Here is a 20,633-nt window from a genome sequence, read left to right as displayed (position 1 = left end):
GAAAAGGTTTTCTTGTGTCCAAAAGGAACCTCCTGTGTTTCAGTTTGTGCTCACTGCCTCCAGTCCTGACACTGGACACTACTGGGAAGAGTCCAGCTCCCTCTTCTTCATCCCTCCCATCATGTGTATGAACACATGGATAGGCCCAGCTGAGCCTTCTCTCCTCCAGGCTGAACAGCCCAACCTCTCTCAGCTTCCCTTCGTATAAAGATGCTCTGGTCCCTTAACTATCTTCTCGGCCTTCCTCTGACAATTCAAGCCTGCACCAAGCACTGCAGTGGGCTCCAGGGGTGCCAGAGTAAACCAGCACACCATATTGAAGGGGTGTGGCACAGAGACAGACCAGCTAGCTGCCAAGGTAAGTTACACCATCTTCCTTCCCTTCCCAGAAATCTGTGATTTTCCAGACAATGATAACAGCTTCAGAAAAAAAAGACCCTAGGAATGATTCCAATGGCACTATTAGATCACCTGAACAGATATTGATGCGCTCAAGAAAGCCGATACACATTAATTTGGTAGGAGCTGTACATTTGAATATTACAAGCTTTAACTGTGTAGCCTTCAGTTGAAACTTATCAACCAAAAGACAGGCAGAATGAAAGTTGTGGCAAATTTAAAGACAGCACAAAGCGCGTGTAACCACCTCAGCATAAGGATTCCCTTGAGGGATCGGCATTAGGGATGTTCAGCAGTATCTTCCAACAGCCAGGGAACTGTTAGAGACACAACAGCAAAATAAAGCAGAAAAACAGGCTATAAACAGAATCACTACTTCAAACAAGCATCCACCTCCTCCAGCCCCGTGAGGGCCAGATGCTGGTAACCATATTATTTCAAGGTCAACATGTACTCGTGCATTTGCAAGCCAGAAAGGGTCACAGTTATATTGCACCACAGCTGCTAGGCATACCTGTGTTTTTAGGCCCATCTGCATACACTGGTCCTGGAGGCGGAGGTGCATTTTGCCATCCATACTGGGGATATCCTTGATAACCTGGCTGGCCTGGCTGGTATGGCCCAGTAGGTCCAGGAGGATAGCCTGGGTAGGGGCCAGGAGGACCACCCGGTTGCTGTGCATAGGGTGGGTAAGGGGCAGTTGGGCCCGGGCCAGGGTAAGGTGGAGGATTTTCGTAGTTCATGTGGGATGCAGAATCTGTCCTGCAGAAAAAGGAAAACAAACACAAGAACTGGTTTGCTTTTGTCTGCTTCATCCACGAACATATAATTCCCATTGCAGACTGCTTCCAGAGGGCCCTACATTAAATGTGAGAAACAGACCTCAAAATACGTGGTCAAGCAGTGAGTTATTTTTAACCCTATCACAGGGGCAGAGACTGAGTTGAAGCTATTTCTTTTAAGTGACATGAGTTTAGCTCAGCAGCAGAGTGACTTGCTGCTTTCTAGCTGTGCATCAGCTACTCATCCTAAGACATTTAACAGTCTTGCAACTGCAAAGCAAAATCCTCTGCTTCCACTCATGATTAAATTGCTTTTAAGAGAGATTTAGAAGTGACTACTTCATGTTTCTGTCAACATTAAAGAAGAAAACCATATAGAAATGCAGCCAGTTCCAGACACGTTTGATAGCCTCAACAGGAGAAAGAGTGAACATGAATGTCCATTACACTTCTCCTAACTGTTACAAGCATCTAGATCAGCACTCTGGAGCAAGACTGCATATGAGTAATTTCCTGATGACACTGTAACCCAGCACATTGCGTATTCTTCCAGTAATATGCAACTGAATCATTAAGCAGCCACAAGCAATCAAAACCTTGGGCTCAGTCTCATTCAAAAAGCAACATTAAAGACACCTCAGAGAGTTGATGTTCATAAAACCTAATGTATTACTCATGGTACAGCCATCAAAAGACGAGACTGTCACAATAATGCAACTTTAATTAACCTCTAAGCAGCATGACTAAGCAAACCATTTCTTACATTAGTTTCTGAAGCTTCTCCCTGTTTGAGAATCAGAATTATCCTTAATTGTGTTCAGGAAGCATCCTGACTGAAGTAGTTGTACTGTGCTATTTTGTCTTACCATTGCAAGATACAGAAGGGTCACCATTTCCCCTTTGCTGCACACCTCTGCCCACATGCCACAGGCTTCAGGGAGAAATACCAGGAGCAGAATTTGCCTCTGCTGAGGCTCGCTGCTGCTGGCATGGAGCAGTAGATGCTGACAAGCAGAATCCTCTTTGAATGGTGTTGGAAAGGGCAAGCAGCTGGGCTAGGCTGACCTGGGTGCTCAGTACTGTGCACCCACTCTTGAGGATGTGCACTTCGAGTCCAGGGGAGACCATTAGCACTCTAGACTGAGCTCTGGTGTGACGCAGATTGAAGAATTTCACCTTTGTAACTCTATAGTGAGCCCAGAGCAGTCATCTGACAGGCAGAAGCCAAGTGAGTCAAGCCTCTGGGGCTATGTTTAGCTGCTGCAGTCCCTGACAGTGTTGAAGTGAGCCTTGTTTGTTTACAGCTTGCTATTTCATCACCTCAGAGAGCATTGACTGTTTCTCCCCAAGGAGGGATCCCTAGGCTCTCTGCTCATTTACATGTTACTCCTGCCTGAACGCTAGCATGATGCTCGCTGCTGTACAGGCACCGTGGGGCTCCCCTGCACGCAGCCCCATCCCATTCTCGCAGCAACAGCCAGTCTGATCACACACAATGCCCAGGAGAGCACTGACAACTCGAAATGACTCCAGAGGCTCACTTCAAGGGAGCAGGGCTGACGTCCCTCCCACGACAACACCGCGAGGCCCTCCAGACTCAGCAGGCTGGGTCTTTCCACACCTCAGCAACCTGTAGTTGTCATTCACCCGAAACCATTCTAAGCGTTCCTCTTGCTGGGCAAGCCAGGCACAGCCCCAGTTAACTGCTAAAGCAGTGCTGTTACCTTTCAAATGGTATTTCTTAATGTCTTTGACAAGAATTTTAACTGTTTAACCAATGCCAGGCATTAGAAGAATTGTATTTATTTTTTTTCCATTGCCAGGGCAGGCAGACTGCTTAACCACTCATTTTAAAACAGACAAGCACAACATACATTTAACTTGAGGCTCTTTAACCACCGTACTGCACTGCAACGCCTCTACCAAGTCTGCAGCAAGGAAATTCTCCCTTCAAAGAGGCAGTGAAAGGCAGGCAGCAAGCCCTACAACTCACTTCAATGCAACAAATTGGGACATAATGGGTCACTAATGTTCATCTAACCCAGAAAATCATCCCAAAATAGCAGCCAAAAGCAAGTTCCCAGGGAAGAACAAAGCCAGAGCGAGTGCGTGCGTACAGCTACATACCAGTGCATGCGGCAGGGTAAGGAACCATTTGGTGCTCAAGCCGGACAGGCAACCAGCAGACCCCTGTGAACCGCCCCCGAGTTTGCTCAGCCTCCCTGAGCCGGCACACAGCTGCAGCGCCTGCTCCTGGCATGAGGGGATCCAAAGCTCTGCTGCATGCCTTGTGGAAAACTGCCTCCTGCCCACCGGGGTGATTGCAGGAGGTAGGGAACAGCAGTCACCCTCTGGAATTCAGGGATTCACCCACGAGGGAGAAGGCATGTGGGAGCCCCCTGTTCCAGGATGAAGAACCCCAGCCCACTGTCTGCTCCTCCGGCAGGAGCCAGTTCCTCCACTCACCTCCCCCTTCTCTGAGTCCCTCCAGATCTGTTCTAGGCTGTAAGTTGGCATCCTAGATATATACACAAGGCATTCAAACACAGCAAACCACAGATGATGTTTTTTGTTTGTAAACCTTTTCTTAAGAACCCCCCAGGGCTCAGCTTGCTTTGGTGATCATTGTCAAGCTCCAGCAAAGCTTCACACTCATTACTTTGGTTTTCCAAAGCCCTCGACCTAAGAGGACAGTTAGCTCAGCCCATCCTTTCCAGTGAAGTGCAGTGAAGTCCAGTCGTCCCTTCTGTCCCTTCATATGCATCAATTCATTTATCTACATTCAATATCATTGTCATTTTAGTGCTGTAGCAAGGCTTAAAGGATGTTGCAATTCTTCAGCTGTCTGTGAACTCAAATTCAGCCGTGGATAACAAACTCAGCCATCACACTGCTCCCTTGCCACAGAGCCTTGTGCGGGACCCCCAGAGGCCATCCTCCACTCAGCCCTCCCTGCTCCCTTTGGTACCCAAGCAGGGAGCCTGCCCACTATCCTGTGGCTGCCTGGTTTCTGTACAAGCACCCACCATGGGACCACACCAAAAGTCCCTCAGAGAGCTGGTACAGTGGCCGGAGGAACCACATGGGTAGAAAAGCATCTCAGCAGAAAGGTCGGAGACGGGTTATCAGCTGTACAAGGCTGTACCTGGTAAAGCTCAGAAAACACTGAAAGAGTGCAGTAAGATGAGAGCCTGGCTAAAAAACCTGCACATCAGCAGCTCTGCAGAAAAGTCTGAGAAAACGGACAGGAGGAGTTAAAAATCCAAGTCTGACAATGGCTCGAGCAAGCAGGGACATGGTGGCATAGGGAACAAGAAAGGGAAATCAGTGCTCTTTGTTAAACAGCTCAATGTTAGCCATGTCAAAACAGTTTTTGAAGAGGAGGCATGTTTGGAGTGGAGGTAGTAACCGAGCTTCTGCCTGTTAATGCAGGAGAGGAACTGGAGAAAGTCTACTAAAAGCCAGACAGATGCCTAAGCAGAGACCTCCAGAGAACAACAGAACAGTGGAAAAGATGAAGAATGAGACTAAGAAGGGCATATTCCGCCAGGGCAAAGGTGGAATGCTTTTGTCTGCTTCATCCACGAACATATAATTCCCATTGCAGACTGCTTCCAGAGGGCCCTACATTAAATGTGAGAAACAGACCTCAAAATACTCAAGCAGTGAGTTATTTTTAACCCTATCACAGGGGCAGGGACTGTCGTGCCTTTCCCTTCGAAGTGGAGGGTAAAGTTAACACAACTTGAGATTTGGCAAGAAGTAGAAGAGAGCATCCAGCAAGAAGTTTCAGCAGCAACTGTATTGGAGATTTATCTGTGATGAATAAGAAGGGAAAACTCCTGAAGAATTTATCAAGGCGTTCAGTACACCCAGGAGGTGTTGTGGAAACCAGGTCTTCCAGAGGTCCTAAGTACTACTTCTGTCCACTCCCTCCCAGCTTCACCTCCGTTGTGCAGGTCAGCCTCCTTGCAATGGTCTTTGACCCCAGTGACATTCTTGGGAAGAATTTTTCCTTGTCCCCCACTTCCACTGCCAGTTACTGCCACACATACACCCTTCCCTACTTGCCCTTTTTGAACTGTGTGACAATATTTAGATTTTCCTCATTCTCATGAACTCATTCATGGTTTTACTTGCCTATTTAGCCCTATTTACTCACCTGGGTATGTGTTTGCAAGGCAGAGCCTTGAATCATTAAGCAGATACTTTTCAGAGACATGCTTGAACTCCTAGTCAAACGTATTATAAGCTTTGCTGTGGGTTCTCACCCCAATTAGTAATTCCATGTGAGCTGCAACCAAGACCAACTCCTATGAGCTTGCATAAGGGCTCATATCTGTGGGTTTCCTGATGAGCACCTCTCAGAGGCAAAGCTTGAAAGAAAGAAGCCAATGCATCAGTAAAGCCCTTTGTTCTTCACAGCACTGCAGGAGGTCCGTCAGGAACAGCCAGTACAGCACTGCACAGTCTCACCCGACGTGAAACTTCATTTAGCACTAAACTTAGCAAATGAAGAGATTTCCTTGACTGTCACTAAGCATTTGGCATATCTGTTGCTGGTTCTCTAACAGTAGAGAAATTACTAGTCCACCTGAAGAGAATGACAAAACACTTTCCTATTCCTTCCTTTCCCACTCCCCATTAGTACATTTGCTAAGAGGTAAGTTTGTTAATATATCATTAAGTTTCCTTAAGCTATATTCGAACTCCTTTGTTTCACACTGCAGAGCAAACATAATTTCATTTACCCTAACAGAAGGGTTTTATTTTTAAACAAGCAGCTTACCATACCCCAAAAGGTTGCACCATCTCCCATAAGGTCTGCAAAAAAGAAATCACTGCAGTAAGAGTACACACACAATATATCATACAGAGAATACATATGGCACTATATGTGCATGTATATATATAGACACACAGAGATATCAATACGTAAGAACCGCCATCCCATGTGAGAACGTAAGTCCTCCTACATCTGTAACCTGTCTTTGACTAAGGCCTAGCAAAACGTGCAAGGAGAGGACTAGGATGCTTTTTTTAAGTTGTCCACTTTGGCAACCAATGCACCTTAGAGAAACAAATTTCATCATTAAGCTTTGAAAATACCTACTTCTTTCTTACTGCTGTAAATTCACTCCCTCATACAAGGCCAGCATGCCAATGCAGCTGTTACAGCACTAGTCGGTCACTGGTCCTGACTCTCCTCTTTCAGAACACTCATGAATTTGTTCTCTCTTTTTCTCCAGGCATCTCTCCCAAGATGAGAACTTTGTTTCTACAAAGCCTGTCCTATTCTGTCGTCATTCTTGCCACCCATTGCTATGCCTTTAGTTTTACCATTTGTCGGAGAGAGCAGGCTGCATGAAGCTCCGCTGCGCAGTGCTGCAGCACCCTTCCGCCTTCCGTCCTTTCCTAGCCCACTCCCAGGACAGCTCTCGCCATATGCCAAGCCAAACACAGAGCTCAAGCTGCACTGTACTAATTGCAACTGCAAGATCCTTCCAAGTGGGAATAGCTCGTGTAGAGCCTATCACTGCACACATACAGCTAGGACTATCATCCTTCTCGCACACATTGCTCACCGAAGCACCAACGCAGGCTCTTCTACCATTTCACTGACCAGGTATCAGACTCTTCCACAAGTCTCTGAAAACAGCCTTACTTTCAACCTGGCAAAGCCTCATCACCCACAAGCTGCCACCTATTTACCCGCTTTTACAGAGTGGCACATGGTGGATTATGAATCAAGTGAGATCTACCTTTATTCCATCTGTGTTTACGAATCACTGGGAAGGATTTTTTTCCCCCCCTAAACTAGGAAAAAATAAATCTGTAGCCTCATTTAGATATCTGACCGCCATCTCACTTGGCAAGAGCAGCCCTGCAGCACAGCATGAGGCTCTGAACAGGCAGGATTTTTGGTCAGAAGATAACATGATGCAGGAAAACAAGAAGAATGAAGAGAACAAGGGAAAGTGTGATGGAGGGAAAGCTCTTCTGCTAGCACAAGGGGTTTCCAAACAAAGAGCCTTCACACCCTGCCAAGAAGACCCAGTTTCACCCTCTTCCCTTCTCCAAAAGGCCATTTACAAGGCTGGTGCTCCCAAGCATCTCTTCTGAGGTTAGCATAATTCAGGCCTTCAAAGTGACTGGAGACAAGTATGAACCTGCTTCTGTCTGTTGGCACTGACAATACCTTGTTATCGTGGCAAAATTGAAAAAAGCATACATGGAAGAACCATCTGCACTTTTACACAGTAGGTGTTCACAGCTGCTAACCCACCTGCAAAGAAATACCAATCCCTACAGACAGCTGTCTGCAAGTTGGACCCTTCAAATGTAATCTTCTATGCAAGTGAATCAACTAAATACAAAGCTGTATATGTGGGGGGAGATGACAATCTAATCTGGGTACTGAAACAGGGTTAAATGCCTTCTGTTGCATAGGGAACAGTGCAAGAAATAGCCCCCTGGAAACAAATGGGGGATTAGTAAATTAAAGAAAACAAAGTAGATCAGCATCTGGAACACCCAATCTCCCCTCCCCCCAAAAAAAACCCAATTAGCAGATTTTAGGAGTTTAAAGGCAAGAAGTTGTTTGGGTTTAGGGCAGCAGAACAAGCACCGCACCTCACACACTGCTCTAGTCAGGAGGAACCACATTTGGGGCATGTCATGTATTGATTCAGCTGGCCTTTGCACAGACGGAGGGCATGGTGAGAGGCACAGATCCTGAGAAGGGCAACCAGGGCACCCTGATGTAACCCACCCCTTCCAATGCCTGCAGCACTAGGAAGTAGTTTTCCAATACAGAGTTCTAATGGAAAGTACATTTAACATCAACAATCCAGCTCCTGGCAACCAGCCTAGCATTTAAATTACATTTCATACGAACAGTATCCAAATGAAAAAAAAAAAAAAAGCACAAGGTGGCTTTTAAATGGCACTGGTGCTGTGTTTCCCTCCTACCAGCTTCTTTGCAAGCTCCATTTAGTGATTGCATGAAAGGTGTGCTAAGGATAAACTGTAAGAGACTCCATCCTTGCTTGGTTCGCTTCCAAACCACCAGGTTTGTCCATCCACTTCCCCAGGTAGCACCATCAGCCTAGAGGAACCGCTGAAGGGGAACTGCACAAGAACTGCACGCCTCTTTTCTGACAAAAGCTGCTCAAAACTGATTTACTTCCCAAAATGCAGGTCCAGGCAGAAGTGGAAAGCCCAGCTTTGTGCTGTCAAAGGAAAAGATAGAAAATGCTGCTTTGCTCAAACCATTTCCTTAAGAGGTGTCCAGGGCTATGATACTCCATGGTCATTAGGAAGAGGTGCATTTCCTCACCCTTATTCGAGTGGCTGCCTGGCATTTCCTTCACCAAAAAAATCTCACCTGCTGTTCTGAGTGGCTGAAGCCACCAGATCAGAGTGAACAGCAGAGTGGCAGAGTGAACAGCAGTGGTTTGGGTGAACAAGTATTTAACCTCCCGAGTCCCTGAGGCAGGTGCTGCCTCCTCCCAGCACCCTCCAAGCCCTCTGGTGCCCTGAAGTCTGCCTGCCTTTGCAGAGAGCACACCTGATGTGCTGACACTTGTGTCCCTACAAACTGCCCCACCTCTCCAGACCTGGCCTCTGTCCTGCCTTCTTGGCAAAACCATCGATATGCACATTTCCAGGTGATTTTGGTTTCAAAACCCAAGGTTTTGATCAGCTTTCCAAAGGGCCTGTAGTCACGTTGACAGTATTTGCCTCAATGTCCTTTGTAGAGCTTCGCAGTCACAGGATGTGTCCTTGCTGCTCTGTCTCCACAGGACTTTCTAACAATGCAGCCTCACACCCACACAGGCTGGAATGCCAGGATTTTCCTTCTGCAGACAAGTTTCAATGTCTCGCCAATCGTTCCGAACATACAAAACCTCTTCAGAAATACTACTTGTAACTTATTGCCTAGTTTTCCTGCTTGCAACATGCTGTCCACCTACATGTTATGTAAGGCAGAAGAAAAGTATGAAGCTGAAATAGTGTAGTTCCTACAATAAAAGTGTTAATGGAAAAAAAATAAAATCCAACGCTCTGCTACTCTTATTACATGAACTGCATTCTTATGGGGAAAAATTTTCAAATTTTTTAGACATCTAATGAAATGTTTTAAGAACATATGCTTTAACACCAGACTAACTACAACGCTGGGAAGTACCACAGAACAGCCCCTCCAGCGTTACACGCCAAGGCACTTGTTGCTGACACACCAGGTGAGACTATGCCCAGTTACAGAAGTGCCTGTGGCAAAATGTACAAAAGAAGCAAAGCCCTTTACACAGAAATCACTGCAGATATGGGCATTAACATCTTGGTGTCAGGTTCTGAACACTTTTGCATGCATTGCTCTTGTTCAAGTCTCTGCATACTGTGCTACATTAGATCCTTCCAGAAATACATAAATATATTTTGCTCTTAAAGGGATGTATTAAGACAGTTTTAAGGTGCAACAAACACCAAAACAAAAAAATTCAAATGAAAACATCTGATTGTCAAGTTAAACTAGATCCTGTAAGTAATAGTTAAAGAAAGAAGCTTTGCTGGTCCAACAGAGAAGAGAATGTGAAACTCTCAGTATGACTGGCAAGAAAATTAATAAGCACAGATAATACATTCACATGTGTTATTCAGATGGTGTTCTGGCAGCATCCCAGCAATGAAACAGCAGTAGTCTTTCATGATAACCTCCCCAGCTCTGATACTCTGACGGATTTAGTGGAAGATACTCCCCGGACTGCATGATGATTTTCTACCATCGCAAGCAGGAAACATGCTGAAGGGCAGCACACAGCTTCTAAGACACAGTAAAGTCCGTGTATACAGACAGAAATACAGGCATTTTCTACAGCTCATTACTCAGAGAGAGATTTTCGTGACAGGCTGGCAAATGGAATGAGACAGATTTTTTTCCTCACGTTTTCTCACTTTTTTTCCTTTCCTGCATCTTACATGCAGTTGTAACACGATGCTTTACTTTGCCTGTAGGGCATAGACAAGAACCCTCTTTAATGGCTACTTGTCACAGGGCAGAGCAAGTACCTCTGATGTCAAGAAAGCTTTTGCCTTACTCTGTCAGAGGTTCAAGGGAAGCTATTACAGTTCAGGGCACTGCCCTCAATAGCTCACAAAATCGAATAAAGCCACAACAATGCATTGTGATGCTAATGTAGAAATATATCTTTCTGATACAGTGAAAGAAACAGCAGCTTTTGGTTAGTAGTGGTGGTGCCTGGCGTAAGGAACACAACAGACCAGACATTTCCAAGTAGGGGCATTCCCCGACGAGTCCTGCAGCCCCGATGGGCTGTGGGCAGGCACTGAAGCACAGCACAGCTCCCTCTCCAAGAAAGCTGCGCGGTGACAGCAGGAATGCCCGGACGTGCTTCCACATAACCAGGTCCCAGCTAGGAAACACTCCCTCGGATAGGACTGCGGAGGGCGGCACAGGGTGCGAGGCCAAGCACTTCATGCCAAAGTCTGGAGAAGGCAGCGTCTCCCATCCTGGGGCGAGCAGCTTCAGAGGCTCCCAGGCTGCCCTGGAGGAAGCCAAGCTGCGGCCAGCAGAACGCTAGACCCGGCAATACTGACCGCCTGCCTGAATGACTCTGGCTTCTTGCTATCTTCCCTATTCCCCAAAATGACAGACTGCTATTTTCTATTCATTGAGCCACAAGGTTTCAGTTCAGAAACAGGAAGTTGAGAAAGACAATACACAAATGAGAGAGCAGAAAACATCAATATCAAAGGCAGTTATTTGAGCCCTGCTCATTCAAGTCTTCAGCTCCCACTGGAAGTTTTCACAGCCCCTGCTAAGCCTACAGCCACACCACAGGGAGATCACAAACAGGTAACAGGAGAAATGCAGGCCTGTTTGTTGAAAATTCAGAGTTACACAAGCTTGCTCTGCTCTCCTAGAAAAAATTAACATATTAATCTGATCATGCATAGAACTATGGCTGAAAACAGGTAGCTCCTCTGTTTACTGTGAACACAGCCCTCCAGGTAATTCTCCATCATCCCAGCCCAACACTACAAGCAGGAATATTGCTGCTTATGCTTACAGAACACCTCTGGTTTTTTGAGCAGCAAAACACTGCCCATTCTAAATGTAACGTGGACCCAGGGGGACACAAGGCAGCAACACACAGGAGTCCCCTTCTCTAACTGACACCAGGGCACCACCCTGCAAGGTCTGCTCAGCTCACATCAGAGTCCCCCACCCATGTCAGAGCCACTCATTTACAGCACATTCTCTTCTCTTTGACCTCTGCAGCGAGGACACCCACCAGCCTCTGCAGACTATCAGTTACTGCTCTCAAACCATTAGGGGAATGACAAATCAGTATTTTAACAAATTTTCCAACATGCACGCTAATTCCTGACCATCTCCAAAAAGCACCTAAATACTATCACTAAAATTTATCAAGTCAGCATTTTCAGCCTCCTCCTCAGTCTATTTGATATAAGAATAGTATTCCTATCACCAAAAGTTTCTAAGAAGGGTCAGCCTTTTTATTAAAGCAACTGATGCAGTTGAAAGAAAAATACCCATTTTGTGGCACAGCAGCATTTGCCACACCTTGTATCTTGTCACTGTATTTACCATAGCACAAAGGAGGAGGCAGCTGCTCAGCACATTTTAACTCATCCACACTGTCTTACCGAGACCCTATTTAGACAGTTGGGTTGTTCACACAGGTCTCATAGCAAAGACATCAAAAGCAAAAAGCACTTTTTTTTGTCCCCTTTCAGATAGAGCTAGACACAGATCTGGGATGACTGGGACAGATTGTGGCACTGCCCCAGACAGAGAGGGCTATCAGAAGGGGCTGCCAGATCAATGTGGCAGAGGAAAGGAGGCAGGTACTCTCCTTTCCTCATTCTGCTATTTCACCATGACATTTAATTATCCAAATGAGGTCTCCAACAGCTACAGGAAATATAAAACCAGGACAACTATAATGGCTTTTAAACACACGATGCAGCACTATTATTTTTATTCAGGGAGTGCTAGCATACCTCTTGCTCTACACTAAATAAGCCCATTAGTATTAAACATGCCCATCTGCTCTGAGCACAGATGCCTGCCTTCCTCTTCTCCCCCCTTGTTGCATAAACAACCGCAGCCGAGCAGCAGTGTTCTCCCTGATGCATAGGGTAGGGCTGTAAACCCCCACAGGCTCCCTGCAACAAAGCCCAAAAGAGTTTAAAGCAACTTTTTTTTAACAAATGCATCGTTAGAGCTGGCAGAGAGGGAGAGACACCCCCGGGTCAGCAGCATTGCAGCCCAGGCCTGCCTGGGGGGCTTCACTGGCGATCCATCCCGCTGCTCCAGAACAGCATCTGCCTGACGCGACCCCCGGGGACCTGCACCGCCGGAGAGAGCAGCACCCACACCTGCCCTCCCAGAGGCGGGACGGTCCCTCTCTTCACCCCGAGGTCTGCCTCCTCAGAGCAGTAACCCTGACCAGCACGTCCCCGCTGCAAGGGCCCCACACCCACGGCCCTCTCCTGCCCCACAGCCCGGCAGCGCCCAGGCTCTCTCTGGACCGTCGGTCCTCCCTGCACCGCTGCCGGCTCACAGCCTCCCCCGACACACGCCGGGGCACAGGCTGCGCCTGGCCCCACACCCGGCTCTCACAGCCCCTCACACACACCCGTGGGCCCTCAGCCCCACACCCGGCTCTCACAGCCCCTCACACACACCCGTGGGCCCTCAGCCCCACACCCGGCTCTCACAGCCCCTCACACACACACCCGTGGGCCCTCAGCCCCACACCCGGCTCTCACAGCCCCTCACACACACACCCGTGGGCCCTCAGCCCCACACCCGGCTCTCACAGCCCCTCACACACACCCGTGGGGGCTGACAGCCCCACACCCGGCTCTCACAGCCCCTCACATGCACCTATGGGGCCCTCCGCCCCACACACACACCCATGGGTCTGACAGCCCCACACCCGGCTCTCACAGCCCCTCGCACACACCCGTAGGCCCTCAGCCCCACACCCGGCTCTCACAGCCCCTCGCACACACCCGTGGGGGCTGACAGCCCCACACCCGGCTCTCACAGCCCCTCACACACACCCGTGGGTCTGACAGCCCCTCACACACCGTGGGCCCTCTGCCCCACACCCGGCTCTGCCCCCTGCCGCTACCTGAGGCGCTGCCCGTCTCGCGCTGCCGCCCGCACCTGCTGCGCGCTCCGCGGCGGGCGGTGACGTCAGGGAGCGGGGGCGGGGCCAGGCGCGGAGGGGGCGGGGCAGTCACGAGCGGGGAGGGGCGTGGCCACGAGGGGGCGTGGCCGGGGCGTGTGTGGGCGTGTCCGCGCGGGGCCCGGCGGCGGAGGCGGCCCGTGAGGGGGCGGGGCCGGGCGGCCCCGGCGGGGAGCGGCCGCGGGGGAAGGGCCCGTCTGGGCCGCGGGTCAGGCGGCGGGTGGCGGCCCGTGGGAAGCGGAGACTTCCCGAAGCGAGGTCTTAAAAGGGGAATTAAAACCCCAAAAAAAGTGTAGCCGAGCAAGAGCGGAAGGAAGGGGAGAGGAAGCCCCGCGCAGAGACGGGGCCAAGTGGGAACAGGGGGGGCTCCTCCCCCTGGAGTTAAGCACGGCTCTGCCTCAGCCCCCCCCAGGGACCCCCGGGCGCGGGGGCCGAGCTGGGCCCGCACGGCACCTGGTCACCTTGTCACCTTCTGCTGAGAGCGGGAGACGAGCCCAGAGACTGCGAAAGCAATTGCTCAGGTTTGCCCAGATAAAATAGGTCAGGGACACGGGTCAAAGTGTTAAATTACCATTCCTGCCCTGCTCCGCACGTGACCGTGACTCACGGTGGTGGCCGGGGGCGAGGGGACAGCCGTGGCCACCCAGAGTGACGCTGTGCCTGGCTGCGGTGGCATCTGTGGCTGGGGGATGGTGGTGATGCACAGGGAGCAAGGGGCACGATCCTGCTCCCGAGTGTCCTCCCCCTCCATCGATTAGTAGATCCAATCAGGCCAGTTTAATGCTGGGTCCCTAATGAGGCTCAGCCAGGAAGAAATTATTTAGTTGTATGACATGCTGTGTTCTTGGGCAAGAGAAAAACAAGGTACACAGCTACCACTGCTCTGTATGAAGAACCCAGCAGCCTAAACGAAACCTTTCAGTGATGGGAGGTGTGGGAAACATCAGAGAGCCCTTCCCCGGCAGCCGGCTGCTGCTGCGGTGGAGGCTGCGGGTCCCTGGATGCAGGGAGTGAACTGCCAACACATCCTTCCCCTGCCTCACCTGCCCTAGCCACACTGCCCTTCTCACATCTGGCAGAGCCTCCCAGGAGGCAGTTTACTCTGCAAAATGGGAGAAAACTAAGAATTAAAGAAAAAAAACCCCTCTGGATCATTTTGTGCCACGCCAGTGAGTCCCAGTGACTTGTGCAAAGGGCGTGAGGAACCGGAGAGTTGGTGCTCATGTGGGCATGAGGAGGGGCCGCTGCTCCCCTGCCCTGGAAGCTGCAGACCAATGCTCTCATGCACAGTTTTCTTTGGCCTAAGATATTATTTACATATGCATTTGTAAATGATACTGCCTGGCCGGGTACCTTGCAGCAGACACAATATACATTGTTCCACTGGTTAACATTAAACTTGTCTTGGTCCTTTACTCCGGTGCCAGTGGGCACGCACTGTTGTCTTGTTAAACATTAACTGAGAAAGCAGCTTGAAAAACATTGCTTGGCTTCATTAAAATCTTAAAATGACAGTTGATACTTAAATATCCTTATTACCCAGTTTGCACATACTTCAAATATTAATGCAGTCCAGGCTTTAGTGCTCTTATTACCCCTCCAACAGAAGTTATATATTACTTTCCAGGTGCAGACATCTTTACCCTGGAAACAAGGCTGCAACGTAATGCCATGCAACAGTGGGATTTAGCTCCTACCACGAGAAGACAAGCCAGCTCTCCCCTGGGACAAGAAGAGGCAGGTCTCCCGCTGAACAAGGACACGTGGAGGGGTACGTTCACCCAGTGTGCATCAGGTGTGTTAGCACATCCCCAGAAGTTAGCTGAGAGGTGGTGGGAGCATCCTGGAGGTGATACACGTGTAGAACTAGTGGGTTCACGTGAGCCCCCATACAGGCTTCACTACGCACTTGTGTGCAAATGCAATGTGGCCAGTACTCAGTCGCAGCCGAGGGCAGGAAATTCCTGAGACAGACTAATGTGATCGTTTGAAAACGTTCTCTGATATGCTGAAAGACAGACCGGCTTTTGCACCTACAAAACCAGTCCCCTTTGCACTTTTACTGGTGATTTTCTCCCTTGCTTTCTCCTGTTCCCTAATATGACCTACCGTTATTAGCAGATGGGGGAAGGGGGGTGTGAATCCTCTTTACTGGGAAATCTGTGCTGCCTGGAAACTCTGGTTTAGCAACATTTATCTCCCCTAGCCCTCCCCACGCCTGACAAACTCAGTGGCTCTGTAATCACAGCTTTTCTCTTTGGTGTTTACTTTTTCCATTCTGATTGCCTGAAAGACACAAACCAGAGGGAAAGACTTGACCTTGTAGAGGACGAATGCAGAAGCTGCACCTACACAGCACGTCAAACTGCAGAGAAGAGGCGAACCATAAGAAGGGGAACAGCAGAGTGCAAGACCAGTGCCCAGAGGACTTGCCATGGTTGCTTGCCCCCATTCTTTCCACCTTTTGCACCTCTTTCCACACAGTCATTTGGTTAAAGCTGTTGCAAAAGCCTTGTGAAACGCTCCGCTGTCTTGCAAGAAGGTTATGTGAGACTACAGGTTGCAAGCAGGGCAGTTTTGCTGGCTATTGGTTTTGGCAGAGGTGTCTGTGGGGCGGAAGGGATCAGGGAGTCCTTGTCCTTTTCCCAGTGACAGTGACAGCTGAAGAGATCCCGGTCCATCCTCACACTCCCACCAGCCTGTGTGTTTATTTCTACCACATGACACTGCCTCTGCACAAAAATACCCTTTAGGACCTTGTGGGCAGATCCAGGACCGATATAACACCTCAAAATGAAAATGCTGCCTGGGAGCATAAAGTCAGTGGATCTGCACTCTGTGTGCTCAGACTCCAAGGCCTGCCTGGGGCAAAGGTCTTTCTTACCCACCACCTGTACTGTCAAGAAATTTTTCTGACTTGCGTGATAAAAATTAGCAGTTTAAAAGTTCAGGTCCATAGTTCCTTTCAGGGACACAGATGGCATTAGAAGGTGTTTGTCTGCCCTGCCGGGAGCTGTGCCCACGTGTCTGATCTGAATCAAACGAGCACTGCTGAATCTGGGAGCGGATGGGACTGATAGTCCTGATGGCAAACCACGGTCCTGTGAGCAGAGAAGCAGCAGCAACCCAGGCTGCAAAACCCACATGTGAAGTGGGCTGCTGCTGTGCTGGTTGGTCCAGCCTGAGTCACACCCTCCTGGCATGATACTGTTGAACAGATACAATGTCCCTTCATACCTTGCCAGCCTTACCTGGGTGAATCTAAGCCCTGTGCTCTAAAAACTGGCTCTGTGACAGAGACGTGATGGTTGCTCATTCCTCCTTCCTCAGAATGGATTCTGGTGTGCCTCCCACTGACTTATGAAACCCTCCAGCTGATCCGTGTCTCAGTTGCCCTGTCTGGTGGTGAAATGGAGTATTACTGGCAGCATCTCCTCCTCTCCCTTCCCGTCTTCAAAGGGCTGGGAAGCACCACCTGCTAGAGCAGTGCAGAAGGCTGTTACATTGCTCGCTGTGCCCTGACCCCATGCAAGATAGTCCTGAAGTTGATCTGCTCTTCCGCTCACATGTCCCAGGGCTCTGCATCCTTCCCAAGCTGCTCCCTGGTGCTGGGTCTCTCTGAAGGCTTGGGTCTCTGTGTTCCGTCACGCTCAGTGTCTTTTGATCTCTGCCTGCTTCATGCTCATCTCTCACTCCCACCCAGTAAAGTAAGATTTATGCTGGAAGATATGATAGGAAGGCTGTTATATTTGGGTATGTGAAAATAAAACATCATCAAGGGCCAGGCTGATCACTAGTGGAAAGAGAGCAGATCACCTGGCAAGGCGCTAGGCTTAAGGACCCCCATGTAAAGGTGCCTACTGCAGGGGAAGCTAGAGCTCTTCTGCTATACCAGGGTAAGAGAGGCTTGGGATATATCTCAAATACATGAATGTTCCCTGCACTCCGGTGTGGCTGGTAGAAGTAGATCATTTTGCTGTGCCTCAGTTTTCCTATCTGCAAGAAAAGGCTGAGAACAGGCCACCCCTGAAAATGTGGATTTCAACTCACCATTGTTTGTAAATGGCGTGAAGAAACTCAAGGCTGTGTGCTGTTGAAAGGACAATGTCATCTGTACAGAAGAAAGCATGCAGCAGAGCCACAGGATTGAGTTCCAAATGCAGATGTGATCACTTTGCTCTCCAGCTGGCGTATTCCTAAGGGGTAACACTGAGGGGTTTGGGCAGACAGACCTTGGTTGCCCTCAAGGGGATGGTTTAGTCCATTGCCCCTACAGCCATCAATGCTGAGGGAGCTGATGAGGAAATACCCGTTACCTCCTTGATTGAGTGCTCTGCAGCGCTGAGGCAGGGCACATTTCAGCTCTGCTGACTCCGCTCCAGAGGTGTTTTAGCCATGCGAAACCAAGACAGCAGCAGCAGTAAGCCAACAGCAAGACATCATTCCTGGGCTGGCCTGACTGTGATTCAGCAGAAGAGGTCAATGGAGGCTTGCTTGCAGGAGCAGATGTGGGCTGTGGAAATCTTACCTTTGTTTAGGCCACAGCCCCCTGTGTGGTTTTTTCTCCAGGAACCCTGAGCAATGCCAGAGAGGCCTGCTGGCTGCGTGGGGCTGCAGGGAGATGTGCAGAGCAGCAGCACTGCAAGCCTTGGATGAAAAGGAGTGGAGAAGGCATGGGAATGGTCTGAAAGTGATCTGTGTAGAGCCAGAGCAGCTCCCAGTCAGACAGCTGGGGGGAATTCGCCTGTGGACACAGGACTTTGCAGCCCTGTCGTATTTGGAGTACCTGGTGACCATGATGGTGATGCTCTGCAGAACATACGGGCTGCTGTGGGAGGCCAGGCAGCAAATGCCATAATGCCTGTAGAGGGGAATTGTCCCTGACAGGTGCTGTTTTAAGAGGGGCCTCACAGATGGGATAACCCGTTCTTGCCATAGTCTAGGCTCTCATGGCAGGGCTATGTGGATCTAGCCCTCTAAAGGGCCAGGATTTTCATCTCTCATCAGGATCCTGTGTCATTACTCTGATGCTGGCCCCTGCACAGCTAAGAAGCTGTAGGCAGACACCTGGTGTTTGGAGGATGTTAGGGCAGACCAGCACTGCTTTGAATATAAACAGGATCTGCTCAGCTGAACGGGTGCAAAAGAGCTTCAAAGCAGCTATAAATCAGCCTCAGAGCAGCCCCAGCTGGGTCTGGACTCTTGGGCAGACCCCTTCTGCCTCCTTGCACTGTAGGAGTGAGGAGTAGGAGCTGGAGATGACCCATTCCCCACTCCAAAGAGACCTACCTGCATGGCCAGGACACTGGGGCAGTGCTTGGGGTGGCCTGGACAGTTGAACTGCTGCCACTGCAAAGTGTGTGATGTGTGTGGAGCCTGTGTCCATGTGGACGCAATGCTCCAAGCCCAGGCAAGTCTGGGGAGAGGAGGTGGTGCAAGATGAGACTGAGCACAGGAGATTTCAGTGCAGGTTTTACCAGGGTCCTGAACGATGGCTGGAAAGGGGGAAAAGATGAGATTTCACAGGGGGTATTATATCTTGATGGTTACAGTTTTATGCTGTTAGTAGGCAAACCACCACCCTTCAGAGCAGCCCTTGGATCCTGGAAGGCAGACAGAAGAGCATTAGAGAGAAGGCAGTAACATGGGCGCTCTCATAACAGTGCCTTGTGCTTCCTACAAAGCATTTTATCCCAAGAATGCTGAGCGTAAGCCTCAAAGCAGTACCATGCAAGACAGAAATAACTCCCTCGCTCCTAAAATTCATTTGTCTGGGGTAGCCCACAGTGGTGTGATCCAATGGGCAGGAAAGGAAAGGAAAAATTATCCCTCTGAGCTGGGTGGCTGAGTAAATATGGAGCTGGGATTTCCCTGTCCCCAGTTCTGCAGGGACATTTGGTGGGATAGTCAACCGTCACCAGGGTAGGAGGCAGTGGCTCAGCAGCAGTCCTCTTCAGACCTTGATTTTGTGCAGTGTTTCTCTATTAGTAGCTGGAACGATCACAGGTTTTGGCCCTGGTCCTGGAAGAACTGGGCATGCCACATACCTGGAGAACAGACCTCCTCTGTCCAAGGGCTCTACACATCACATGCATGAGTTGCTTCGAGCCCTGTGACCAGTGTTGGAAGCTCCCTGTGCCGCTAACCAAGGCGTTTTGCCTCCAGCAGTACCAAACTTCACAGGACACCCATGTGATCTGCCTACAGCCCTTCTGCCAGCGCTGCCCCACGGCCAATCCTGACCCACAGCACCTGCTGAAATCAGACCCTTGCAGAATTGCACCCTGGCCACTGGCAGGGTCCTTCCCTTGCACTTGTGAATCTCATTCGCACACTATTTATATCCCATGGGACAGCATGTAGCCGTTGCTCTCTATTAATAAAGGGCTCTGCCAGCCCCTTTTCAGCCAGCTCCCCTATTGCTGTGGACTGACCACTTCCAGATGCCTCAGCAGCAATTTAGCAGCTTGAGGGCACAGGGAAAGCCCATGTCTGTGGGTGTTCTGGTTTGTTTCTGACATTGGCTTTCCACCTCCCAGTAGTGGGACCCAGGTAATTTCAGCCTTGTCTGTGCTGGAGAGACATGGCATGGCAACTTCTGCACTTGAACTCCAGTTCTGGTGTGAACACCATCACTGCTGTGTTGCCATGCAGCTCAGCCCGGGAAAACCTCCTGCTCCTTAAGACACTGGCACAGAAAGGTGATGGAGGCAGGGAGCTGAAGGCTGAAATCACTCTAGGAAGTATTGTGAGTAGCTGCTGAGCCTGGGGAAAATCCCAGTTGTAGAAAATCATGAAATGTAGACAATCTGAATGACCTTCACTGCCAGCTGAGTCTGTTTAGGTGTGGAGGAGCTGTCTTGGGCTCGGGGAGGCTGTGCCAGAGGGATCAGCTGGTCCCTGAGCAGCAAACGCTCCAGTTGCAAGGCCTGGGTGCCTGGCCTCTCCTCTCCAACAGAGCAGGTTGGGAATGAACTTCTTTCCTCCACCTACTGTGGGAGTCCCTCTCCCTGCTCATGGCTACTGCCAGATGGGACCCTGTGGCTCCCAGGCCTTTTAGGGTGCCTAGTCCCCACTTTTGACTGGCTTCCTGCAGGAAGCCCAGCTTGTGCAGTTCTGTTCCCTGTTCTTACACCTGCATTCTCTCTGCTGGGATGCTTTGTTCCTCACAGGGCCTGCTCTGTGTCGTACAGCCCCTTGTCCC

General features: G+C 49.8%; 1 protein-coding gene across 2 annotated transcripts in view; it reads right to left on the bottom strand.

The window, feature by feature from the left end:
• The window catches only part of CYSTM1 (cysteine rich transmembrane module containing 1), a 29,024-nt gene extending 15,515 nt beyond the window's left edge, over positions 1 to 13,509 (bottom strand). The window contains exons 1-2 of one of the 2 annotated variants that reach the window (XM_074838681.1): positions 13,373 to 13,509; positions 914 to 1,161 (exon numbers count right to left, since the gene is read on the bottom strand). In XM_074838681.1, the coding sequence (XP_074694782.1) occupies positions 914 to 1,142 (229 nt within the window). In that variant the 5' untranslated portion in view covers positions 1,143 to 1,161; positions 13,373 to 13,509. Of the gene's footprint in view, positions 1 to 913; positions 1,162 to 2,047; positions 2,351 to 13,372 lie in introns of those variants that run through there. The other variant, XM_074838682.1, reaches the window with a different exon arrangement.
• Between the last annotated feature and the right edge of the window lie 7,124 nt (positions 13,510 to 20,633).

This window comes from Strix aluco, chromosome 13 (genome assembly GCF_031877795.1).
Source record: "Strix aluco isolate bStrAlu1 chromosome 13, bStrAlu1.hap1, whole genome shotgun sequence".
In the NCBI taxonomy this organism is placed as follows: Eukaryota; Metazoa; Chordata; class Aves; order Strigiformes; family Strigidae; genus Strix; species Strix aluco.
This window is presented reverse-complemented; position numbering and strand designations above follow the sequence as displayed.